Here is a 25,841-nt window from a genome sequence, read left to right as displayed (position 1 = left end):
GTCTTGAGGAACAGCTGATTATCTTGCAAACCACCAGGGATATGGAGGATTTTCTGGTCAATACTACAGCAAATCTCACAGGGGACGGTAACAGAATCAGGTGACAAAAGCAGACAAGGAAATGAAGATAGGAAGATAGATTTGTCACCACCAGAAGTAGGAGAACCCAAAGGGCATCTTCACAGCTGGACATATCAAATCACTATTACGTGCTGAGTAAGACATCTGAAAAGAACAACCAGCAAGACCCAGTTGGAGCAAAGGACCTACAGACAGCAAAGAAAAGAGCTGAGAACTGCTGCCCAGCTCAAACTAGATGGACTCAGACAAGTTCAAGAGAGCATATCCACAACTGGCCAGAGAGGAAGACAATCCTCAATGGGGATTACATGCTAAAGAGAATGGAAAGGACATTCTGCAAGGGCTAGAAGGACGGCAAGACAGTTTGTTGTTGCCTTCCAGGAGCAAAGACAAAGGGCATCACCACAGGAATAAACAAAATTCTGAAGCTGACAGGAGAGATCCTTTAGGTGGTGATCCACATTGGCACCAATGAGACTACATCTGGCACTATTCCAGAGATCCTAGAAGACTTCAGAGATCTCGGAAGGGAACTGAAGGACAGGAATATCCAGACTATCTTCTGGGAATCCTTCCTATGCCTCAAGTGAGAGAAGAAAGATATCAGAGGTGAACAGTTGGTTAAGTAAGTGGTGTAGGGGAGAAGGTTTTGTGGAATATTGGGGCACCGATCACAGTAGAAATGGTACCGATCTCCTGGGTGATAGCCCAGCAAAGGTATCTGGGAGGGCTTTAAACTAACCATGAAAGGCAGAGGGTGTTAATGGAGCAATCATGGTGCCAACACCCAAATATGTAAACCAGCCACATGGTGTCATGCATATGACAAATCCAAGTACAAAGGGTCGTGTAAGGGACACATTTTTAATCATCTATATTCTGATGCTAGGAGCCTAAGTTATAAACAAGAGGAGTTGGAGATGCTCATATATGAGAAGAAATATGATATGGTTGGTATTACTAGAACTTGTGGGATGGTTCATGTGATTGGAACATTAAAACTGATGGTTACAACTTATTCCATAGAAATAGAGGGAAAAAGAGGAGGGGGTAACACTTTACATCAAAGACACAGGAGACTGGAGTGTTACCCAAGGACCTCTTGATGCCAATTGGCATAGGGCACAGGAGATGCACAGAGTTTTACATGGATCCCCTGCATCAGGTATGCACATAATAATTCACCAAAGGGTGGTAGGTGAGGTCTCTACTGAGAGCCAGTAGTCCACTGATCATCATAATCATTTTGAAATGCATGTACAGTTAATATTTAAGGAGCTATGTATCTTTAATAGGAGTTATGTTCTCAAAACCTAGGCCTTAAGACAGGTAACCAGGAGATGATGTGACTCAGACTGGTTCCTTCCAGACAGGATGTAATAAATGCTTATCTCCCTGTCTGGGCATTGTGTATTGTCCATGGCACAATATAGATCTATTTGCATCTGGAGCCAACATGCTAATCAAGGGATTGTGAAATCTTCAAGAGAGGAAATTTACAAGAAGAAATAAAACAGCAGGAGGGGGATCCTGTTTATGAGTAAAGAGAATGAATTGTTGGAGTATATGTGGGGGGTGCAGGTACCCCCCCTGCACCCTTCATTAAGGAGGCAAGCTGGCAGTGTGACTTGTCTCACAAACAGAAGATCACAACTGAGCCTGGCTGTAAAACGCTGGGAGGACTTTGGGATGGGCTTTGCAATATAAGACAGGAAAGTAACTTGTTAAATAAATCTATGTTCTAGAATGCAAGTTATGAAATTATTTTATATGTAACTATTTGTTTCCAATATTCCTACTTGCCGTCATTTGAATGTCTTCTCTTTGTTAAATAAACTTTTGCTTGTTTTCCCTATAAATATATCTAAGTGCTGCGCGTTAAATGGAACTGTGATCTGAGGTGAAACTGGTAAGCTGGAGTGCTCTGCTTCTTTGGGAGCAGCAAATCTGTGAACTCTGTGAGTGTCCAATGGACCAAGGGCTAGACACTCCTGGGGGACGCTTGGAGGGCTCAGTGGTTGGAGTGTGCCCATCACTGACCTGCAGAGGGCCAGCGGCGCCTGCTCGGCTGAGAGAGGAGTGCTTGTGTTGCCCAGGGCTGGTGGAGTCAGGGAGCTGACACATGACAGACACAGATAAGGCTTCTTCATGCTAAGGACAGGTGGTAGCGAGGTGCCTCCCAACCGTGGGTACCCTTGGGAAGTGTTACACTGAGTCATAGAGGATTCAGAATCACAGGACCTTGAAAGCTTATAAATTAAAGTTCTAACTAATAAAACCAAAGATGGGCTACTGGTGGGCATGTGTTTCTGGTCACCAAATTCCACTAGTGAGCAGGATGAACAGCTCCTTAGGCATCTGCCCATAAAGGGTAGAAGGAAAAAATGTGTTATCATGGGTGACTTCAGCCTGGGGGACATTTGCTGGACATCTCATGTAACCAGTAACAAAATTTCCTTAAAGTTTCTAAACATTAAGAGCTGATGATTTCTTAACACAGAAAGTCCTGAAACCAATATGATGGGGTGAGGGAACTCAATACTGGATGTCATTCTGATGGCCAAAGATGATTTAATAGCAGGCCTAAAAATCAGTGGTTGCCTAGATACTAGTGATCATGATCTGATTATATTTACTTTGTGCAAACAGAATATGGCACCAACTAGTAATATGTTTATTTGGAACTTTAAGAGGGCCAACTTTCCAAAGAATAAGGCAATTAATTGTCAATATAACTGACTGGGAATATAAATTTAAAATGGGAAGTGTTAAAAAAAACTGGTAATTGATCAAGAACATCCTACTGGTCGCCCAACAGCCACGAAAAAGGTTATCCTGGGCAACACATCATCCTGGTTAAAAGCAGTCCACATGGCGGGGCTACCCCAGAACTGTAGACTCTGAGAGCCCCGGCAGTAGGACAGTGAAACTGACAGTCTTATCAGTTTTGATGCTACTAGTAACAGTGATGAAACTGACAAGACTGTCAATTTTACTCAGTAGCTGTCTGGGACTGGGGAGCAGATTTCACTTTGGAAACTCCATATGTCAGTGATCCTGAAACAAATTTTGGAGGGATTTCTGGTTCATAGGAAATAAAAAAACAAACTGAATTACTTCCCATTCGGAATGAAACCAAATGTTAAAACTGCAAAATTTCCTGTGAACTGGAAATCCCGTGTTTTGGCCAGCTCTACTCCTAATGTCCAACTCCACTTAATAAGCAGGCTCAACATTCAACACTTGCTGAACTTCTGAATGGTCCCAAGGTGTCATCCCATTGCATTGGTAACTAATGTTAGTGTAGCTGCAGTACATAGAGCAGGAATAAAATGAAGGCAACACTAGTAGCTTCTTCATCCTCTGATGGCTTGCTTTCACTAGATGGGTTGTATTTCATCTTCATACTTCACTTGATTGGCTCCCTTGCATGCAGGTTGGGAAAGGTGAAACGCATGTGAACAAGACCTGCTGGTCGGTAATCTGCCATTTGTTGCCTTGTACAAATCTCTGTATTTTCTCCTACCCTTTAAAGTATGACATGTTTGGGCCAGGCTTTCTGCCTGCTGCTCATTTAATAAAGGGAACTGAAACACTTCAGGGAAGTGGGAATAAAATGAAGATGCACTGATCCCTGTCAGCTGCATGCTCCATTAACTCTAGCTTGGTTTGGTTACTTTTTATAGCAGGGGGTCGGCAACCTTTCAGAAGTGGTGTGCCGAGTCTTCATTTATTCACTCTAATTTAAGGTTTCGCGTGCCAGTAATACATTTTAACATTTATAGAAGGTCTCTTTCTATAAGTCTATAGTATATAACTAAACTATTGTTGTATGTAAAGTAAATAAGGTTTTTAAAATGTTTAAGAAGCTTCATTTCAAATTAAATTAAAATGCAGAGCCCCCCGGACCGGTGGCAAGGACCCAGGCAGTGTGAGTGCCACTGAAAATCAGCTCGTGTGCCGCCTTTGGCATGCGGGCCATAGGTTGCCTACCCCTGTTTTATAGGTTAGTGAAATTCTCCCAATCTCATATGTTAGTATTTATTTATATTACAGAAGCACCTAGAAGCTCCAACTGAGATTAAGGCCCCACTCTACTAGACTCTGTCCAAAAATATAGCAAGAGACAGTCCTCTGCCCCCAAAAGTTTACAATCTAAACGGATAAGGCAGACAAAAGGTGGGAGAAAGGAAATATTACGGTCCCCATCGTACAAATCATGAACAGGGGCAGAGAGAGAGGTAAAGTGACTTGCCCAAGATCACATAGGATATCTGTGGCACAACCAGGAATTGAGCCTACATCTCCTAAATCCCACTCCAATTCCTCACTGTGTTTATTGTTTTTAGTAGACCACATAGTCTCTAGCTCCCTCCAATGGAAGGAAGAGTGAAGGACAGCACCTTTCATGTCCTTTGAGTATTTTGTTATTTCTTTGGTTTAATAGTTCACATCAGAGTTCTAAAGTGTTCTGATAATATTCAGCAAACCTTCTAAGCCATTAGAAATGTTGAAACTGCTGTGGAAAATCTATTAGAGTATTAGAGTACTGCCACGATAAACGTACACAGGAATTCAAGGTCATTTACCTTAGATTCTTTCTTCTTTGCTTTCTGGGGTAGAGAGGGTCTCTGAAGAAAGACAATCTGCTTAGTGGCTAAATTCCCCTCCCTGTAAAACATAATCCTGAAAATGAGTCAAGCTCATACAAAGTAGGATTCAAAATCCAAGAAATACCTCAGTCATTTGCTTAAACTGGGCAAAAGAGAACCACCAGAAATGACCGAAACATCTGACTGTCTCAAGTGCGTATGGATAGAATGGTATTTGTTGGGAAGCATCAGCCTAATTTAGGCTCATGTCTAATTTGATGCACCTAAAATCCCAGTTCAATCGCTGATGTTTTTTCTGTCAAATGTTTTAGAATTCGAGAATCAACACAGAATAAAGTTTTTGAAAAAAAATCAGTCTATGTGACATGCACTATAATCTTTATGTGCACTACAATGTCAATTACACATTGCAGTGTGTTTTACTAGCCAAGCAATAAGAGCTGACAGATTCTGCAATAGTGATAGCACTGATTAATGCACAGCTCAGATGTGTAGTGAAGCACAAGGCAAAGCCAAATGCCTCCATCACTCAGGCTATGCGTTAATCAGCACTAACGACCAATCTGAAGCATTTTATGGAGGTAATTATAAAATGGTTCACAGAAAGGAGTGGAAAGAAGGGAGGACACAGCACAATGTTGCAAAAGGGAATTAAAAATCCTTATTTGTGATTTTTCATCCACTGATTTATTCAAAAGTGTATGAAAAACATTAGATTAGAATAACTCCTTCCACTGGTTTTCCCAGCATGTTTGGTCTTTATAGACTGTAAGAATTCAAGGACAGGAATTGTCTTCATCTGTGTCTCATACACCACTGGGCACAATATTGGTGCTTTAATAAAGAACAACTTGGCATATTGATCTATTTTTTTTATTCGTGACTGATGAAGAACCCTATTTGAATAGCAGTTCTGGAATGTGCAGTAGTAAGGATCAACTGTTGTCACATGCCTGTATTTTTAGCCAGTCTCCATTAAGAATGTTTTAAAACTATTTACATTTCTATTAATATAATTATGCTTATGATGCAAAAGTAGATATAAAAATGACCAAAACCCACCAACAAAGGAAATTCCAATTGAAGGCTACTACAGTACTATCAGTATTATTTCACCCGCTTTTTCTGAGCTACTGCAGCAAATGATGTATAACACCACACACTGTTCTGATAGCTACTGATGAAAGACAACATGTGCTTCTACCGCTAGGCCACACCACTCTACAAACAGCACCACAGTTAGTTAGTTTATTTTTTAAATGGAGCTAAGAACTTACACCTGCAACCCGGCACACCACATACAAGTCTGGCAGCACCCCCACCCCCTTCCTGCCCAGCAAGATTTGTGGCAGGGCTGAGGTGGGGACAGAAATGCTCAGACTGGCCCAGTGGCAGCTGCAATGTGGCTTTCCTGGACAGTTTAGTGCACATGTGCAGGGAACTCTATGCTAGGAGAACGGGGAGTTGTTAGCACAAACTATCATGCTGATACAGAGGCTTCCTTAACCAAAATGCAGTGCCCACACAGTACCTGTTTGTCTTTACAATTGGAGTAGGAAGCACACAAGTCAGCTGCCAACCATACACCGCAAGAGAGTTCAAAAGTGGAATATAATCTGTCTGCACTTCAATTCCCTGGGGAAGAAAAATCAACTGTTAGGATTATCGCTTGATGTGTGACAATTGGCTTTTTTAAAAACGGTGTTTTGTGTTGTTGTTTCTTTACAAAGTTAGATCATTTTTGCAAGTTAAGGAAAGCAGGAAGGAAAATATTTGAAAACGCAAGACACGTAGGATCATTCTCCAGTTCTTGCTGAAGAGTTAAATATATTTGCTTAAACAGTGCAAATATGCAATTTCTTTTTGGGCTCTAAACCATCCGTGTGACAGCTGATGAATCAGAAAAACAGGGCTAATTCATTTTGTTTTATCAGAGCTCCCTTGGACAAGTGGCCTCCTGCAATCTTCATTGAAAAAAAGAAGAATTACATCCTTGCAAACAAAAAGGAATTCATGTGGCACAAAAACGCATTACACTGTGTGGTCCAGATTCTGCTCTTGACTATGCTGGTGTAAATCCTGAGCAACTCTCCTGAAGACAAGCAAGTTAACTTCCGCTTTACACCAGCAGAGCTGAGAGCTAAATTTGGCCCTCTGATTTCAAAGCATTCCATGGGGAGTTAAATGACATTATGGTGCTAATGAACCCATGTTATTTGCATCCAGCAGCAGAAAGAAAATATAAGTACAACTTGTTTTATTCCTTTTGTCACCACAGGCAAATAAACATTGCCTATTTTTTATTCTGAATCAGGAAATATGTGGGCGAGACCAAAACGTTACCTTTCACTGTAAAAGTCTAGCTTCACTCAGAGATGCTGTACAGTAGACCCTTGCTAATTCTCCCTCTGCTAATCTATAAACCCAATAATTCTCTCAAAAGGAACAGTTAGTCTCAGTAAAGATTGCTACAGGGAGCACTAATATACAAAATAATCTATTGCACATTTACTCTTCAGTGTTACTAATCTTACTGAAGTATTATCATAAATTGCTAATACACTTGTCACTACAAATACTATTACACTACATGACAGTACAAATTATGCTTGCCAAAATAAATGCACAAATACATTCTGTGATGCTGAGAGAGAGAGAGAGAGTGTGTGTGTGTGTGTGTGTGTGTTCATTTTCTTGTTAATTCTCAAAACAGGGTAAAGCACCACAGTGTTCCCAGTCATCAATGTCAATCAGTAAGGTTCTACTTCACTACACGAGTTCAAATCAAAATCTATACATACTGTAATAACAATCATTTGAACAGACCTAATTCATATTCTGCTGTAGTATTTTAAACAGAGGCCCTGATTTTCAGTTTTAATTGGGCTTTCCTTTTTGTGCATACGATTTAGGTCACTTAAATATCTATATAACTGAAAGGCAGGTATAGTTGGGTAATTAATCACTTACATGACCTAAACTGTATATGAAACTAACTGAAGGAGCAAAATTGTACCCATTTAAAGGAAAGCCATGATTTGAAAATCTGCACATGAGCACACATTGGATTAACCTTGCTTTGGGTTTCTTCACAGAAGCTGTCAGATGCTCACGATGATACACCTACTTACAGAGGTCACACATATTTGCAAGGGCTGGCAGCATCACCTTATATAAGACAGCATGAAGGTACAGGAAAGGAAGAAGATGGCCTTTAAGAGAAAAGATAAATTCTAACTTAAGCTTCTGAGGAAATGAGTCAGAAGCTTATCAGAACTTCTTCAAGCCTACCATGACGGCAGAAGTGCCATGTTTATGGAGCCTCAGAGCCACACAAATCAGAGACTCCACCAACCCCACCATTTTTGTCCTCCCTCCCTCCCTCCAGCTGCCAAACTGACTTTTTCCTCTTTCCAGTTTTTAAAATGGCCCAGTGCCTGAGGAAAATCTATTAAAGGTACAGACAGATGTCCAAATGCCTTTGAAAGCAAATGCCTCAGGAAAATACTAGGTATTTTGGAATGAATTTATAACAAAATCTGAGATTTGTCAGAGAGCTCAACAACTCCTTATCTCCAGAGTTATCCAGAAAAGAAGATGGTAATACCCAGGACATGTATAAAGAATGAAACCAGAACATTTGCTGTGGCGGGCACGCTACTGTACAGCTGCAGGAACATGTAAAAGGAGCTGATTGAAAAAAATCCCTCTATCGCACAGTACCATGAGCGGGAAAACTTTTGGGACTTAACAACAAAGGACATGCAAAGAGTGGCTCAGGACAGACAGAGATGGCTGAGCCTTGTTTGTGCCCTAAGCGATGACTGATGGTGCAGGAAGGATTCAGACTTCAGATTCAGCACCTGAGGGCTAAGATTATCAAAGAGAGCCTTCCTGTTTCATCGAGAAATGTGACAAACATGTCAAAATCCGAGAGTAGTTATGGCAACCAGGAAGAGCACCACGACAACACAAATCACATTTGGCTGCTGCAGGAGCCGAACCATTTCAGCGATGCGCTGTCTCCTGCCACAGCCAGTTTTCTCAGCAGGCTCCCGCAGCGGCAAGACAATGAAACCCTATGGGATTTTGACCTATCTGACTTGTCAGACTTATGCATCACCTGTAGCAGATGATGTTATATTTCTCAACAGATGCTTAGAGAGAGAAAAGAACAGGTTAGGGTTCAACAAAATTAAAGCATTTATTAGTTCAGAAGGTTGAAGTGTATAAGAAAATTGAAGGGGAAGGATTAGGAAAAAAGGGTGGATAGAAATTGTTCTAAAGGTGGTTTCTGTTTTCCGTGTTAGTCTCATGGTGCCTTTCTATCCACCCTTTTTTCCTAATACCAGTCAACTGGGTTTTTAGCACCCATGAGAAAGCATGTCCACACCCTGCAGAGGTGCATACCTGGCCCTAGAATCACTTCCCTGGTCCTCCTTAACAGCTCTGATGGAAGTCACCCAATGCCTCTGTGGAATCAGCCAAAGTACCTCTTTCCAGGTCACCATGCCAGTGATCTGCAGGCACACACCTCCTGCCCCATCCCAACTAGCTCTGTTCAGTGGTGGTAGGTAGGGGAGAGGACAGCAGCCTTTTTTCACCTTAAGTAATTTTTTTTTTCAAGTGGAGCTCAAACTCCTCACTGGCAAATATAAGCACTAGCAGCTTCAAAACCAAGAGCCACAGAGGCACTAACATGGAAGGGCAAGAAGAGGCCACGATGTGTAATTGTATCACAACTGGAATTTATGTTCCACCAGGAACCATAGCTGACTAAGACACATGGGAATACACATCTTGATAATAAGCCTGAGTGTGGAACCATGCCAAAGTGTCACCGTTATGGTTCTTTCCAAAACAAAAAGCATCTAAATGCACAGTAAATTTTAGCACAATCTTGCCATGCACCAAAAATAATCTTATAGTAAATGTAATTTATATTCTTGTATTAAATGTAACTATATTAAGTTCAAATACAGAAGAGCATGAGATTAAACTACTGTAATCAGGATGTTTTTGAAGCTCAGGGTTAGTTAGATAGAAGCAGTAGAAAGTACATGACAGAACTCTAATGAAAAAGAAGGTGCACAAATAATACCCTGTATCAAACTGGGAGACATTTCATTCTGTGAAAGGGAGCAAAATTGTAATTAACTCACTTCCCACTCTCCTGTGGTTGGTAAATAATCTCTGATCACACCTTGAGTGTCAAAAAACCAGAACGCATTGAGCTGTGTTTTTCCCCTGATTTGCAGCACATAATAAGATTTCATTTTTATGTATAGTTTTGCTGTTTGGTTTCAACATTTCTTCCCCCCCATAGTCTCAGCTCATTAGAAAACTAGAAATTCCTAAAACTTGATTTTAAAAAAGGTAAAGATAATATCTAGGGCAAACCATACCACATACTGTATTAACAACATTCATTTTCTTCTACAGTTGCAGTTTTAGTCACCGAGCAACATAAAAAAAAAAAAAAAGACTGCTAAGTTCTTGTCCGACTGAAAAAAATTCAGTCAAAATGATTTTTTTTTTAGTTAAGTAAATGTAGTTAGTTACAAGTGAGCCAACCTTGGTCACTGCCTAATGTATATTTTCTTGCAATGTGGAGACAAAACAGACCAAGCTTAAGGAATAAAAGATGGAGCATCCCATTAAATAAGTCTTAATAAAGCACTTAAGGCAAATCCGGATGAGCTGTGCACTGAAAGGAATGATAGGGTTTGGAGGTGGAGGAGGAATCCTGGCAATCAGGATGGGGAACAGAAACACAGACAAGTTGTAACTGTCCCCTGCTTCTCTGTGTGGGGAAATGGGTTGTCAATTATTTTTATCTATTATTTGTATTGCCGTAGCACCTAGAAGCCCCATAACCATATAGGGAATGCACACCCCTGTGTCAGATTCGGACAACCTGCCCCCAGACACACTGCAATTATGACTCTCTATAGCCCTATGGGAAGGGAAAGTGGGGAGAGCAGGATTTGCACCTCAGAAAAAGAGAGAGGTATAAAAATGTGTCTGGCTCGCTGAGAATAGGCTGGTGAAGGAATGTTTTATGTCCTCTGTGCATTATGAGGTGAAAGAATCCCTAATATGGAGTTGTTAATGATATTTCTGTTCTATTTTTGCACTCTTCCCATAAAGTTATTTGGGTTAATCATATAATATTATTGATCTATTATAAAAAGATATTTATTGTTAGCAAAAGAGAAGTTGTGTGTTTGTGTATGGTACAGCAATAAAAGTTGAACTATCCTGCTCTCAGATTGGGATCTTCCTAAATTTCAGTACATAGCATAACAGAACATTGCTAATTTGCACTGACTGGGAAGTCCACTGTGGATTACCGGCTTTCTAAATTAGACACAGGTCCTGCAAACTCATCAGCTTGGGCAAACCCCTGCATCCATATACACTTCCAGTTGGTGTGAGTGATATCTACCCACGCAGATCAGTTTGCAGTATTCAGACATCAGTGAGTAACTACAACAAAATGACAGGGAGGCCTTGCACATTATTCTGGACAGGTGTAGTTCAGATAGTTCATGGTACGTGTGCACTGTGTATATTTTGAGAAAGTAACAATGCCTTAGTACAATCACTACAGCACATTGCTATGACAATTTAACTGAGAACAGGGGTGAGAGACTACCAGTTGTTTTGTAAGAATTATTGGATTTGCAGATTAGCTAAATGAAGATGAGCAAAATTCTGCTGTATCAGGTACATCTTCATCCCCCAGCTCCACTGTGCATGGGCCAAATTGCACGCTCATAAATGCACCCAAATGTCACAAGTCCAAAACTGTGTGTGCTGCTGAACAGTCTTAACACCTGTGTGCATGTCAACGGTAAATCTCCTCTCCTAGTGGGTTTTGTGGATGCAGATTCTAACCCCGACACATGCACACGTATTAGGATTGTTCAAGTGCTCACACTTGGTGTTTGCACCTGCAAAGCACAGGCACGTTTATGTAGAGATGCAATTTGCACAGTGGAGGATGAGTAGAGGCTCAGCTGTAAATACGGCTCTATGCGGCTAACACACCAATACAGTTCACTAGTCACTAGAAAGTGTCTTAGTAAATGTTTTAAACTAACATTTCAGTGGCAATTCTCACAGCCAGTACTGTGGGAAACTTTCACATTCTTGGCCATCGGGCATGAGAAATATAATCCAACAACTTTTTATCAGTATATTTTTTTTAAAACCAATTCATCTAGACCATAGAATGCATCTGGTGTATTTCAGTAGCTACATTCTTGTGACACCTGTTTAATTAGGCTCTACTAGACTCTCACATAGCTTCACTTTGGTACTGGTTCTACTATCTGTCAGTCAACAATTTTTGGGAAAAAATTAGCTCATTTATTGTTCAGGAACTGGTATCTCTGATGATAGCCAGGCACACTTCATAGCACACACTGTTCAATGTTGACCATTCAGCTTCCCACTGCAAGTCACCCAGGGTGAAATTCATCCCCCTGCCTGGACAAAGCCCAAATAATCAGCCTTTGTGATGACATCTCCACGAGTATGAAATTTACCACCACCCCTGTCTTTAGGCAGTCCACAGAGCTAAAGAGCAGACCCTTCACCATCACTATTCCAGTCGATGGAAGAGCAGCCATTGCCCTCCTCTATGCAGGGTTGGGGCCACTGGATATGTAGTCATGGATCCCCTGGCCTGCCTCCAAAGATCCCTCCAACATACTGGCGTTAGTCTGAAGGAGGGGGATGAATAGCATCCAATTCCCTGTGCAGCTGCTTCACTCCCATCTCCACTGCATGGCTTAAAGGTGACCTCCTGAGGGAATGGAAATGAATTTGTGCCTTTTTGGTTCTTTATGAAATATAAAGAAGGGCTAGAAGAGTTTTTTTCCTGCTTGTTTCCAGACTAGAAATTCAGGTCTGCGTCTGCCCTTCCCTATTTTTCCTTGAAGACTCTATGGATGAGTGGAGAACTAACAGGTTTATGACAAGATCACAAATACCAAAACAAAACATGAGTGAGAGGGAAAGTGATCATTATTAAGACTGTCTAAAATTCTGTATTTTGTCTGCTTTTGGCAACACCTATTTAACTCAAGCCCCCTATCAGCAGACAGAAGAAATACTGTCTTTGTTAGAACTTTAACATTCCTGTTCCTACAGTCAAGGGCTGAAAAAGGTCTGAATCCACATTTCTAGATTCCCCAACTAAGACCTCCAGCAAAACCAAGGGAAGATCAGACTTGGCATTTTTGTTATATTTTTAAGATAAGAAACAAACATTACAAAAAAAAACAAACCCTTTAAAAAAACCCAATCCCCTTCCCCAAGCTTTTTAGCTGTATATACATAATAAAGGAGCAAAACAAGGACAAACCGCCAATATTTTCCCCACTGAGCGATTACTTTTATGTGGTACAGGACTTTTACAGGACTGAATTTAGTACTCATCACCTTCAACCTTCCTGCTATTCTAGTCATGGGTCTATCTCGTGACCACAGACTGACAAGTGTAACAAAGTGAGGAGATCAAGCCCACCAAACTCACTGGAATCTGAGGTAGATCAGATTTAAAACCAAATTAAGGCCAGATGTCCAGAGAAATTTCCAGAAAGAGCACTGAATTAAGGAAACTTGTCACCTAGGCAGCTGAAAGAAATAACTTTGTTTTGTCTATTGGAGTAGGTACCACATTATGAACATTTACCACACCTATAGCTGATACTATATCACATTACTTCCATTCTACCAGACACTGCAACATCACAATATATCTGCGAGCGTATAGTTTAATTTGAGTCAACACGCTGCAGACATAGAAGAAAAAAAATATTGAAGCGAAAGCTAAAGATGCACAGTGGGGAAATATCCTTTAGTCAAGGAAAATATTTTCAGAATGAATGTTACTCACTAGTGAGAAACAATGCAAATATTTGAAATAATTGTTTATAGCACTTCATTTGAATGAAGTACTGGTTAATTTGTCAACATGTTCTGTTTCTTGGGTACAGGAAGGAGAAGGTGACACATTAGAGTTGGGGAGAAGGGAAACCAGACAGTCTTTGATTAATCAGAGCTGCCTACCCAAATTTGCCTGCACAAGCAGAATTAAAACCATGAAAGAAGTTTTAATGCTAGAGCTCACAGACTGTAGTGAAAATAATGTGGCCTGACATTTTTAGGGTTAAAGCAATAGGGTCGAGGGAAACATTTAGTCATTAAGAGTTCTCTGGTCATTTGCACAGATACCAGTTCTGTTCTGTCTGTCTGAGTTCTGTTCTGTCTGAGTGGAAACAGTTAAATAACTCAGAACTATTACATCCTGTCGGTTGCTTGGCGGACCGCATACTGTGACAGCTGCAAGCTTTACATCCTCTTGCAAACTGACATTTTATACACATACCAAGTGTTCAGCTTGTTCTCACTATTAGACTTGGAAGCATTACTGTTGTTTAATAGCAATTAAACAGGCAATATTTTCTCTGTAGAGAGGCATGCCAATTCCCCCTCATTTGCCTTTATGATGATTGGAAAAGTTTACCTTTTATTTAGTCTCAGTAGATTCACTGATCTTTGTAAAGCACTTTGAGGTCTGCTGATGCAAATCACTGTATAAAAGCGGGGTATTATTATCTTTTTATTTATTACTTTATTATTGATGGTACTGAAAGATATATGGCATCTTTTCTTTCATAGTTGCGGCTGGATTTTTTTTAAATTGGAGCACAGTTAAAGAAACAACATATTTGATAAGCCAGTTCACATCCCCAGAAGGAGCACACAAATAAGGGAAGTTGGATAAGCTCTCCAGAAATTACTCTGAAATGTACATGTAATTCTGATTCCATCCCCAAAATTCTGAAGTGTCAAGATAAGCAGGTCTGATATAAGCCCCAAATGAGAGTCAATTTATCCATGAATTTCTGACTGTCCATGAATGTTTCTTCCATCTGCCTGGAGCAAGACAGACATGTTCTAACAGGATGGAATTTTAGAAAAGATGAACATAACCTACAATGCACCAACCATGAGCTTGCATAAGCATGAGAAAGTCTGGATTAACCAGACACTTCACCCCTCTGGAAAACTCTGCTGATGATTCTCTGGTGTATCTGTAGTAGAAGCAAAGCGCTTATTAAGGTTCCAGATAACTCCATTGTGTCTCAATGAGTTCTGTCATCCTTGAACCTAAAGTCCCTCTCTCTCCAGCTGTGATCTAATCTTCCTCTCTGCCGCTTGATGTCCCTGCATTTGTCTGTGAACAAAGGTGAATTCTAAGAACATCTGGCTGGGAGACAGTTTGGTCTACTGGACAGAACATTGGTGTAGGAGTCAGGCAGCCTGGGTTCTAACTAGAAATGGTTGTGAAATTTTCAGTAAATATTTTTTTTTTGGTCAGAAAATGTTTATTCATTGAAACATATTGGCTTTGACAAAGCTTTCTCAGGTCCAGGATGGACTTTCTGGTAGAAATCACAGAGAGAGACCCATTCCAGAACAGCCAACAGCCCAGTGGTCAGGGCACTCATCTGAGACATAGGAAACGCAGATTTAATTCCCTGCTCTGAATTAAGCAGACTTGGACTGGGATCCTTCCACATACCAGGGGAGTGCCCTAATCATCAGGCTACAGAGTCAATCTTGCTGACCCAGTGAATATTTAACTATTTATATAAGTGGAAAAGTTCCACCAAGAAAGATGGAGAAGAGAGTGAGAGACTAACTCTAAAAGCCCGAGAGATTAGGGCACTTGTCTGGGATGTGGATATCCATGCTTTGAAGCAGGCAGAGCAGAAACTTGAACCTGGATACCCCATATTCCAGGATGAGCACCCTAATCACCACCCTAGGTGTTGGTGTGTCTCTCATTCTCATAAAAGTTTGTTCTGATGGGAAATGAAAACAAAGGTCAAAACCTCAAAATGTTTCTGAATTCTGAGTTTTCCAGCCATTTCCAATTCCAATACCATCTCTTCCACTGACTTGCTCACTTCCCCTCTCTGCCTCTGTTCCACCTTCCACTGTCTACCTTGTCTATTTAGACCAGTAGCGGGCAACCTGTGGCCTGGCGGGGTAATCCGCTGGCGGGCCGTGAGACATTTTGTTTACATTGACCGTCTCCAGGCACAGCTGCGTGCAGCTCCCAATTGCTACAGTTCACTGTTCCCAGCTAATGGGAGCTGCAAGAAGCAGCGTGGGCCGCAGGGATGTGCTGGCCGCCACTTCCCGGAGCTCCCATTGGCCGGGAATGATGAACCGCGGCCACTGGGAGCTGCGGGCGGCCGTGCCTGCAAACGGTCAATATAAACAAACTGTCTTGCAGCCCACCAGCGGATTACCCTGATGGGCCACGTACGGCCAGTGGGCCGCAGGTTGCCCACCACTGATGTAGACTATAAGCTCTTCAGGGCTGGGACTGTCTCTTAATGCGTTTGAACCTAGCATAGCGGGGCCCCAATCTCAGTTGCGGACTCTATGGAAAACAGTAAGAATTATAGGAATACTAATACTGGGCTAAGTCTCTTAAGGGAAAGGATGTCATGGATAGCCAGCTTACATGGCTTCCCAACAAACCTCTGAGATACTTTTCTAGCTATGTGATAAATTCATTGGTTCTCAATCTTCTTGAATTGGTTTGGATGCAAGAGTTTCTTAGGATCAGCACAAACATAAAGAGCAGGATTGCCAGGAAGCATCCAGGTCATCCTGATCTCTCAAGTTACATCAGGTGATGATCTAACCATGGCACCTGAGTTATATATACCTAGATCCACCCAATTCAAATCCACATCCTACCCAGTTAATGACCTATCTTACAACCAAGTCAAGGGAACTGCATCAGGGATTAATTTAGCCCAGCCAGTGTGTACCCCATCTGATGTGCATGTTATCTGCTGTATGAGAACTGTTGATTTTAACGCCTAGTGTACTACAGTTATGCCTGGTTTTCCTTCTATATCCTGAATAATGCTGCCTGCAAAGAGCCTATCTTACTCTGCCTTTTGATGAAGTGTTTGCTCAAAAGGATTAGTTAGCCCTAGAAAAGGCAAAAAAAAAAAAAATTAATTAATATATCTGAAAACGTTTTTGTACTCAAGAGACTTGGAGAAACTGTCCAATTAGCCCTGGCTCCAAAGTCCATCCCAAAGATGTTCTATGAAGAACCACTACGTCTGACAGATGATTACAAAGGCAAAATGTGAGGGGTAAAAAGGCAACAGCACACCCTGGATACGGATATGCGTGGCATTCTTTTAGGTCAGTCATTTCTGCTTGTTGGCCCACTGGCCTCTGAAATGTGTTCATTCTTGCCTTTTATAAAAAGTCTTTTGAATTGTTTCCCCTCCTTCAGAAGTCACTTCCAATTTTCACTTCTCAAAAAAGTCTTAGATGGTTTGGGGGGAGTATTCTCATGCCTCAGCCAGTGAGGAAAACCTAACCCAAAAGTCTATCAAGATAAACTATCAAGTGATATAATCAATAAGAAGAGAATACACTTGCCACAATCCAACTGAAGCAAATGCTATAAATGTTTAAAATATTATACCGCAACAATAGTAAAGAAAATATATAGTTTTAAGGCTTTTACCTTGAAAGAAACCAATAAGACCTCCAAAGCTTCCTGTGGAAATTCACAAGATGAGTATTTATTGTTTCCTCTGAGTTGTCTGATACTTAACACCCAAAACAGTTAAAATTGATGAAAACCAAAGTAAAGCATTGTTTATAGCAAGAAAGGCTTTGTAGCTTTCAAAGGGTTTTAATTGTTTATATATCCTCTCTTTAACAATTCAATTTATACAACTGGAATATTTATCAGGAAAAAGGTCAAGCTCTTTCAAAAATACACCTCTACCTCGATATAACGCTGTCCTCAGGAGCCAAAAAAATCTTACCGCGTTATAGGTGAAACCGCGTTATATTGAACTTGCTTTGATCCACCGGAGTGCGCAGCCCCGCCCCACCGGAGCACTGCTTTACCGCGTTATATCCGAATTCGTGTTATATCGGGTCGTGTTATATCAAGGTAGAGGTGTAAATGTTGAAATAACTTGGTGTTAAAATGCATTCTTAAAGCACAGACAGGCTGGACTGTACTTAGCCCCTATGTGGGTAAGCAAGACAGGGGAGGTCAGAAAGAACCTGTCTCCCTAACTCTTACACTTATATAAGCACATAAGGGCTGAGCACAGTTTTATTGCGTGCTCCTGAGTATGAGAACTGCTTTTGTGTAGCACTGTTACAAGCAGCAGTCACCCGAAAACTGGCAAGGCGTAGGCAAGGCCATGGCTGTATTCCCCTCCTTACCCTGGAAAGGAGCATATGCTGCAGCTTCTGTAAGAATTTCTGCAAGGTCACTCCCTAAGAACACCTGGAGGCATAGTGCACAATTAGGATAAGATGCCTCTGTGAGATGCAATGGCTCACAGGCACTCTTTGCAAGGCTCTGTCTTAATGCCACAATTGAGCCCTAAAAATGTGCAAAAAATATCCTGTTAACTTACTTTCAAGATTATAACTATCTGTATTAAGAGTGAACGTAAGACACAAATTATTTATTCAGACACATTTAGCCACAAGAGGACCCACCACTAGCTGGTTAACAGAATGCCTGTATTGTTCTTTGATAAGATCTCTGAACATTACTGTATGGCCATTTTATTTCACTAAGCCACAAGTCATCCCTTGATAACCACTAAAATCAGTAGTGCTTAACTTTTAGTTGGTTGGATTTTTACATATTTAAACCGGTTGTTGCCCAACATTTTTTGTTATGCATACTTTTTGTTTAAGCCTCTCTCAGGATTTTATACCCTTTTACTCTATATAGCAAACTAGAAGTTTAGTCATTATCTTTTTAAATACATAATATTTTTTTCTGGCAGCACTGAAATAGACACAAAAAGCAAATTAAAGTAAAAATGTGGGTAATAATACAAATGCATTGTTCCATTTGATGCTTCATTTTAGATGCAAAGAATTCTGAAGCTCAGTTTAGTTGAACTAGTTTTGCCTGCAACTGGAGATATACACCTTTGGGCCTGATCCAAAGAGTCTTTCTAGTGACTTCATAGCAATAAGGTGATATGCTGCATGCTTAGTTTTTCTGCACTGTGTTCCCATTTCTCTCCTTTAATCTGCGAACACTCAACTCTGGTTAGTGCTGACCGGCATTCTGGCCAAAGATGCATCTCTACTCATACCTTGTCAGTTTTTGTGTTGGCCAGAGAGGTCACTACAAAGCGAATTACTAGTTATTATGTGTACTCATGGCATCTATATCTATCTAAGATTTTTTTAGTATCACTACCCCCGTGATGAATGTAATGTTAGAACTTGAGCTAGCATTTGTGATTATGTTGCCTTGACAACTGATGGAGATTCTCGTTATAGTTCATGTAGCAGAGGCATATATTTTTGGAACAGAAGGGTCTTGAGTTCTATCTGTCACCAACACTTATGCCCCTCAAACAGTTTAGCTGAGAACTGCAATGTACAACACAGGAAACATATCTTATCAAGTCACGTACGCATCCCACTTATGGTTAACTTACCATATCATGTTTTCAAGCCCTCTTTCCTTTACCTCAGTAACACATGTGGTATTTCTGAAGTATGTGAAAGTCTACTACACCATCTTGACAGCTTGTGATTTAGAAAAATATTACAATACCGTGAGAGTGAAAACCAAATTATAGTAAATGATATACTTACTTCTAGGACAGTCCATTGTTCCACAACAATCGCATCATAGCCCTGTATAGTTTTACTGTCTTCCATAGAAAGATCTTCAAAGACAAACACTCCATCTATCAAGCCCTGCATGGAATCTGCTAAAACAAGAGGTTTCTGTAAGCTGCACAGTAGACACCTTACACACAGCAAGGCATTTTACTTTGTTAATGATCAAAATCTAATCTTTTCCCCCAGCATGTTAATAAAAAAGGACACAGGCGGAGACCCCCATACATTACAGTTCAGCTAAAGTGAATGAGACTAATTCATCTTGTAGTTTTAAAGAATACCCTTGATTCTGTAAGAGCAAGTTTCATGATCACTTATGTGTTAATGTGTTTATTTTCAACAACATAACTACTTCAGTTTGAACATGCCAAATGAAATATGCCCACGTTAGGCCCCAAACCAATGGGACTGCTCACATGCTTAAAGTTACACACATACTTTCATGCTTATGGATGAAGACCATATGACATAATATTTATTGCCAAATTTTCACAGGCCTCATTATTTATGCTTACAATATTAACGAATACATCCACTTGTCCACACAAGTCATGTAATCCCACATGCACTTGCAAGTGCAATTACCTGATCTACATGCACAAAGTAACTATTAGCATATGCAAATTAAGGATTATGTGTGAGCAAAGATGTGCTCACAACTATTGCATGAATTATGAAAGTATTTTGGTCACTAGGGCCAGTATCCCCCACCCCTTCTCAGTCATATATAACTGAATGTTCAGCGAGTCTCTTGGTTTTCATAGATCATTAGTAAGTAATTTTAGCAGCATGTTCTCCCAGGCCCTAGTCATGTACTCATAAGCAGAAGTCACTAACCAATTCTTTTCTTTAGTGTTTTTCAGTATATGCTCCATTAAGGAGCTATTTTGTAAGATACACAATTGAGAAGCAATTGAGTTACTGTTCCTTGTAAGATAAATAATCTAAATTATGAAACAATCAACATATATTTCAAAAACAATCACAAAAGATTACTCTGTGTATGCTATAACGTACTGTGAATTATTTTTACATTGCTTAATAAAACATGTTTTCAGCCAGCCTGCCTTAAAATAGCTCCTAAATAACACATTTATTTTGGATGACTAATTATAAAGGACCTTGCGCATGTTCTCCCCTTCCCCCTCCCCCAAAATGACATTTTATAGCATAGTTTCTTTTCAATTTTAAATGAAATTATTTTCTGCACATGGCCATGATTTGTTGTTTTGCAGTGGAACCAGATATGCCCAACCAATAGATCTCACAGAGCTGATATGACAGTTAATGAAAATCACACACATCCAAAGAAAAGCAAACCTAGTGATGGATTCTCCATAGAAGAGTGACTTCATGGGCATATTTTGTTCAGTAAACCTGTTATTAAAAGATTTTAGTTTTTGTCATATTTGCTACTGGAAATATTGCAGGTAAACCATACAAATTAGAGCTAGAAAAGACGTTTTCAGTCTGAGCCAATGCCTATATTTATTGTCTAGTGCAGGGGTGGCCAACCTGAGCCTGAGAAGGAGCCAGAATTTACCAATGTACATTGCCAAAGAGCCACAGTAATACATCAGCAGCCCCTCACCAATCAGTGCCTACTCCCCCTCCCCCGCAATCAGCTGTTTCACGTGCGCAGGAGGCTTATGAGGGGGAGGGAGAAGGGGGCAGGAGCGAGGACATGCAAGGCTCAGGGGAAGGGGCAGGGGCCTTGGGGGAAGGGGTGGAGTGAGGGCAGGGCTTGGGGCAGAGCAGGGGGTTGAGCAGTGAGCACCCCCACCACATTGGAAAGTTAGCATCTATAGCTCCAGCCCCGGAATCAGTGCCTAGGTAAGGAGCCGCATATTAACCTCTGAAGAGCCACATGCGGCTCCGGAGCCACGGGTTGGCCACCCCTGGTCTAGTGCCTTGTCAAGGCTTCTATCATTTCCTTTAGTTGGGGTCTTTATTCATCTACATTTACCTGGAGGGAACAGAAACTATCCACACAGCATTTCTTTGACAATTACACTAACATGAATGAAGAGCTCACAACCCATTTGGACAAAGGCAGTGGCCTTCTTTTAAAGGCCAATGATAAAACCATGGGCTCAACTGCTGAGGGCCAGAGGGGGGCTTCTTGAACCTTCTTCTCCCTTTGTGCATCATTCTAGACAGAAGCCAGGCACAATCTGGCTCTATGTCTTTTGAAGATATTACTTCGGGGGAACGTCTCACATGTTCAGATTATTATGGTAAAATGTAAAGCCCAGGTTTTTAGCAAGCCTTCAATACTGCAAGCTGTGTCCACAATTACACGGTGAAGAACTGCAGGTGTAGGCATTTGCACCAGTTATTGTACCTATTTACATGCTGAATTACTTTTTTTTTTTTTAAGATTCAATCAAATCATTAGGTTCTAAACGAGTGCAACTGCAGGTGCAAATTATTCACACCCAAAATAATGAAGGCTATTTTTGTAAGCTTAGGCCTAAAGAAGAAATATGTAAGCATCCTGTTAGTGATTTCTTTTAGGATTCTGTTGGGAGACCAAAAGCACCAAGGAACCATGCCATTTTCCTCACTTACCTCTGTCTCCACACCCCCAATGACTCCCTGCAATCCCTTTTAGAATTAAAAAAGGGTCCCAAGAAGCTTGGGTTGATTGATTAAAAAAGGGAAAAAGGAGAATCTGGTCCCTGGAAAAATCATGGAGCAGGTCCTCAAGGAATCCATTTTGAAGCACTTGGAGGAGAGGAAGGTGATCAGCAACAGTCAGCATGGATTCACCAAAGGCAAGTCATGCCTGACCAACCTGATTGCCTTCTATGATGAGATAACTGGCTCTGTGGATATGGGGAAAGTGGTGGACGTGATATACCTTGACTTTAGCAAAGCTTTTGATACGGTCTCCCACAGTATTCTTGCCAGCAAGTTAAAGAAGTATGGATTGGATGAATGGACTATAAGGTGGATAGAAAGCTGGCTAGATTGTCTGGCTCAGTGGGTAGTGATCAACGGCTCGATGTCTAGTTGGCAGCAGTATCAAGTGGAGTACCCCAGGGGTCGATCCTGGTGTCGGTTTTGTTCAACATCTTCATTAATGATTTGGATGATGGGATGGATTGCACCCTCAGCAAGTTCGCGGATGACACTAAGCGGGGGGGTGGGGTGGGGTAGAGGTAGATATGCTGGAGGGTAGGGATAGGGTCCAGAGTGACCTAGACAAATTGGAGGATTGGGCCAAAAGAAATCTGATGAGGTTCAACAAGGACAAGTGCAGAGTCCTGCACTTAGGATGGAAGAATCCCATGCACTGCTACAGGCTGGGTACCGACTGGCTAAGTGGCAGTTCTGCCAAAAAGAACCTGCAGATTACAGTGGATGAGAAGCTGGATATGAGTCAACTGTGTGCCCTTGTTGCCAAGAAGGCTAATGGCATATTGGGCTGCATTAATAGGAGCACTGCCAGCAGATCAAGGGAAATGATTATTCCCCTCTATTCGGCACTGGTGAGGCCACATCTGGAGTATTGCGTCCAGTTTTGGGCCCCCCACTACAGAAAGGATATGAACAAATTGTAGCGAATCCAGCGGAGGGCAATGAAAATGATTAGGGGCTGGGGCACATGACTTATGAGGAGAGGCTGAGGGAACAGGGCTTATTTAGTTTGAAGAACAGAAAAGTGAGGGGGGTTTTGATAGCAGCCTTCAAATACCTGAAGGGAGGCTCCAAGAGGATGAAGCTAGGCTGTTCTCAGTGGTGGCAGATGACAGAACAAGGAGCAATGGTCTCAAGTTGCAGGGGGAGAGGTCTAGATTGGATATTAGGAAAAACTATTTTATTGGAGGATGGTGAAGCACTGGAATGGATTACCTAAGGAGGTGGTGGAATCTCCATCCGTAGAGGTTTTTAAGGCCTGGCTTGACAAAGCCCTGGCTGCGATGATTTAGTTGGTGTTGGTCCTGCTTTGAGCCGGGGGTTGGACTAGATGAACTCCTGAGGTCTCTTCCAACCCTAATCTTTTATGATTCTAAGCTTGATCTGTACATTCTGTCCTTAAAACACTGGACTTCAAACTAGACAAACTGGACTACAAAGCAATGTCCAAAAGGCACCTCTTTTTTGGGCTCAAGTGGATCACTCTGTTCAAACAAGAAAGGAAATTTCTGTTAATAAATAACTAACAAGCTGACTAAGGAGCTGGGGTACAGGTTAGAAAATGTGGAGACTCGGACAAGTGCTCACTATATGCACATGGAGTATCTTGTATATTTCATTAAAAAATGGCACTTGTAGGACTTAGATTTAGATGCAGAATATGACCCAATTTATGTAGAAAGTGCACATGCCAAATCTACGTCCGGCAACAGAATGAATGGCAAAGCTCAAACAAACACTTTAATTTTTTAAGACAGGGATCTGAGGAAGGGACTCAAGGCTGATATATAAAAGACCTAGATTCCACCCCAGACTCTCAATCTGACTCACTCTGTGACTTTAGGCAAGTCACTTAACCTCTCATTTACTCCATCTATAAAATGGGGATAATAATGCTTGCTTTTGCAAAAGCTCTGAGAGCTACAGATACAAAACATTATGTAAGTGCAAGGTTTTAATATTACTTATTACTATTCTATTTTAGCAGTGAGACAGAAGAGGGAAGGTATATATAAGGAAAATATCTGCCTGTACCTAGAAGTATGCCCCCACAACTCAGAGCAAATATTAGGAAAACCTCATTTTATTGCGCCTTCCTGGCACTGGGAGCAGCAGTTTGTCTATTCTATCTGGGCCAAGCTGCACAACATCTTTGCATAAAGCAACCATCTTTTTTGCGGTGAGGGGGCGGGGGAGGGGAAGAGGGGAACACCACAGATAAACAGTTACACTACTTGAAATTCAAAAAAGCACCAGCTGTAGACAATATCAGAGGCAATGAAGCAGCATCAAAAGAGAGCCACTAGCCAGATTACCACATTGTCGTACCAAAAACAGAGGAAGGGGGTTAAGTGAAGCTGAATAAATACACTAAGGGATAAATAGAACCATGTAAAGTAGTGGGAAAAAATAAAAATGGAATGCATAGCAATAAAGCTCCAAAATCCTGCGGCATGGATTTATTTCACTTCTCAAACCTTGGAAATGGATTTTCCACATCTGTGACTCTGTCTTATAAGTTTGGCATGGAACAGATTTACATGGAGTTAATGTTGTATGTGTTTTTGATTGAAGTTTTTGAAAAGATACAAGTTTTTGAAACCACAGAGACAGAATAACCTCTTCTGTTAAAAGGAACAGATCTGGTCACCCCTTAACTGTTAGGATGCCCAACAGGCGATCATAATGGCAGGGATAGCCAAGAAATAAAGTGTTGTAGATGAACTAACAATACACTGGTCTAAATCATACAAGAGAAAGGTTATGTGTGGTAGTAGATGCTTTGTGCAGGTTATGTGTACTCTAGTCTATACAAAAATCCAATAAAATACATTTTCATACACTTGCATAAGTGGAACCTCCACCTGTTCACCCACCCATGCTTGAGGGTTCAAAACAAACTAGCACACACGTCTGAGCCCACTCTGAAATCATCATGTGTGCCTCATTCCACTGCATATTAATCTACTCATGCACAATTCACAGCATTCACATATGTAAATAAACAGTATGCGGGGCTTGGATCAGTGTTCATGTCGCACTCCCCATCAGTACCTGGCCCAAGCCACAGAAGCTAATGAGCCAACCAGCGGACCAAATTCGGTGATAAATCCTGGTCACATGTCACCTGAGGCACATTGCGCAGACGCTAAGAAGAAGCTAAACAGTATGCATCCCTTTGAAAATTAGTCTATTGTTGGCTGAGCTTGCAAGGGCATACACTCAGCCTGATGGCATTTTCTTGGCTGTCTATAATGCAATAACTTCTGAACCCCATCTTTGACCAATTCCAGAATTTCAGGGAATGTTTCAGGTATCAAAGGGCAGAACCCTATTGATTTGGGAGAGAAAATCAGAAAACTGGAAGGGGAGAAATGGGGGACACACAGAGCCCCTGGCATCTGTTTAGCAGAGCCACAGCACTCTGTAATTATCTATGGATCAAAAACATCAGTTGATAGAACCCATCAAAAACCTCTAGCATAGCAATATCCCTATCTCATTTCTTCCTGCCCTCTCAATAGCATTTAACATGTTGACACCCTGAATGACTTATCTCTCAGATAGAAAGAAGAGAAATAATAATGGTGGGGGGATGGGGTGCATGGGGAAGAAGAGGTGCCCTGGTATGTGGTGGAAGGAGGGTAGAGGTAGGCATGTGTATCCACATAGAGCATGTGGCATTGGTAGAGAAAGGGGGACCCTGCGATGGAGTTGAGGGGAAGAAGAATGTATGGGGCACAGACTCATTGCCATGGGGGG

General features: G+C 41.2%; 1 protein-coding gene across 1 annotated transcript in view; it reads right to left on the bottom strand.

The window, feature by feature from the left end:
- Positions 1-25,841, bottom strand: part of RFTN1 (raftlin, lipid raft linker 1) — a 108,450-nt gene that overhangs the window by 6,349 nt on the left and 76,260 nt on the right. The window contains exons 6-8 of the mRNA XM_065399592.1: positions 19,407-19,525; positions 6,226-6,329; positions 4,671-4,752 (exon numbers count right to left, since the gene is read on the bottom strand). Of these exons, the coding sequence (XP_065255664.1) occupies positions 4,671-4,752; positions 6,226-6,329; positions 19,407-19,525 (305 nt within the window). The remainder of the gene's footprint in view (positions 1-4,670; positions 4,753-6,225; positions 6,330-19,406; positions 19,526-25,841) is intronic.

Source organism: Emys orbicularis, chromosome 2 (genome assembly GCF_028017835.1).
Source record: "Emys orbicularis isolate rEmyOrb1 chromosome 2, rEmyOrb1.hap1, whole genome shotgun sequence".
NCBI classification, from domain to species: Eukaryota; Metazoa; Chordata; order Testudines; family Emydidae; genus Emys; species Emys orbicularis.
The sequence above is the reverse complement of the archived record's forward strand: the minus strand, read 5'-3'. Positions and strand labels throughout refer to the sequence as shown.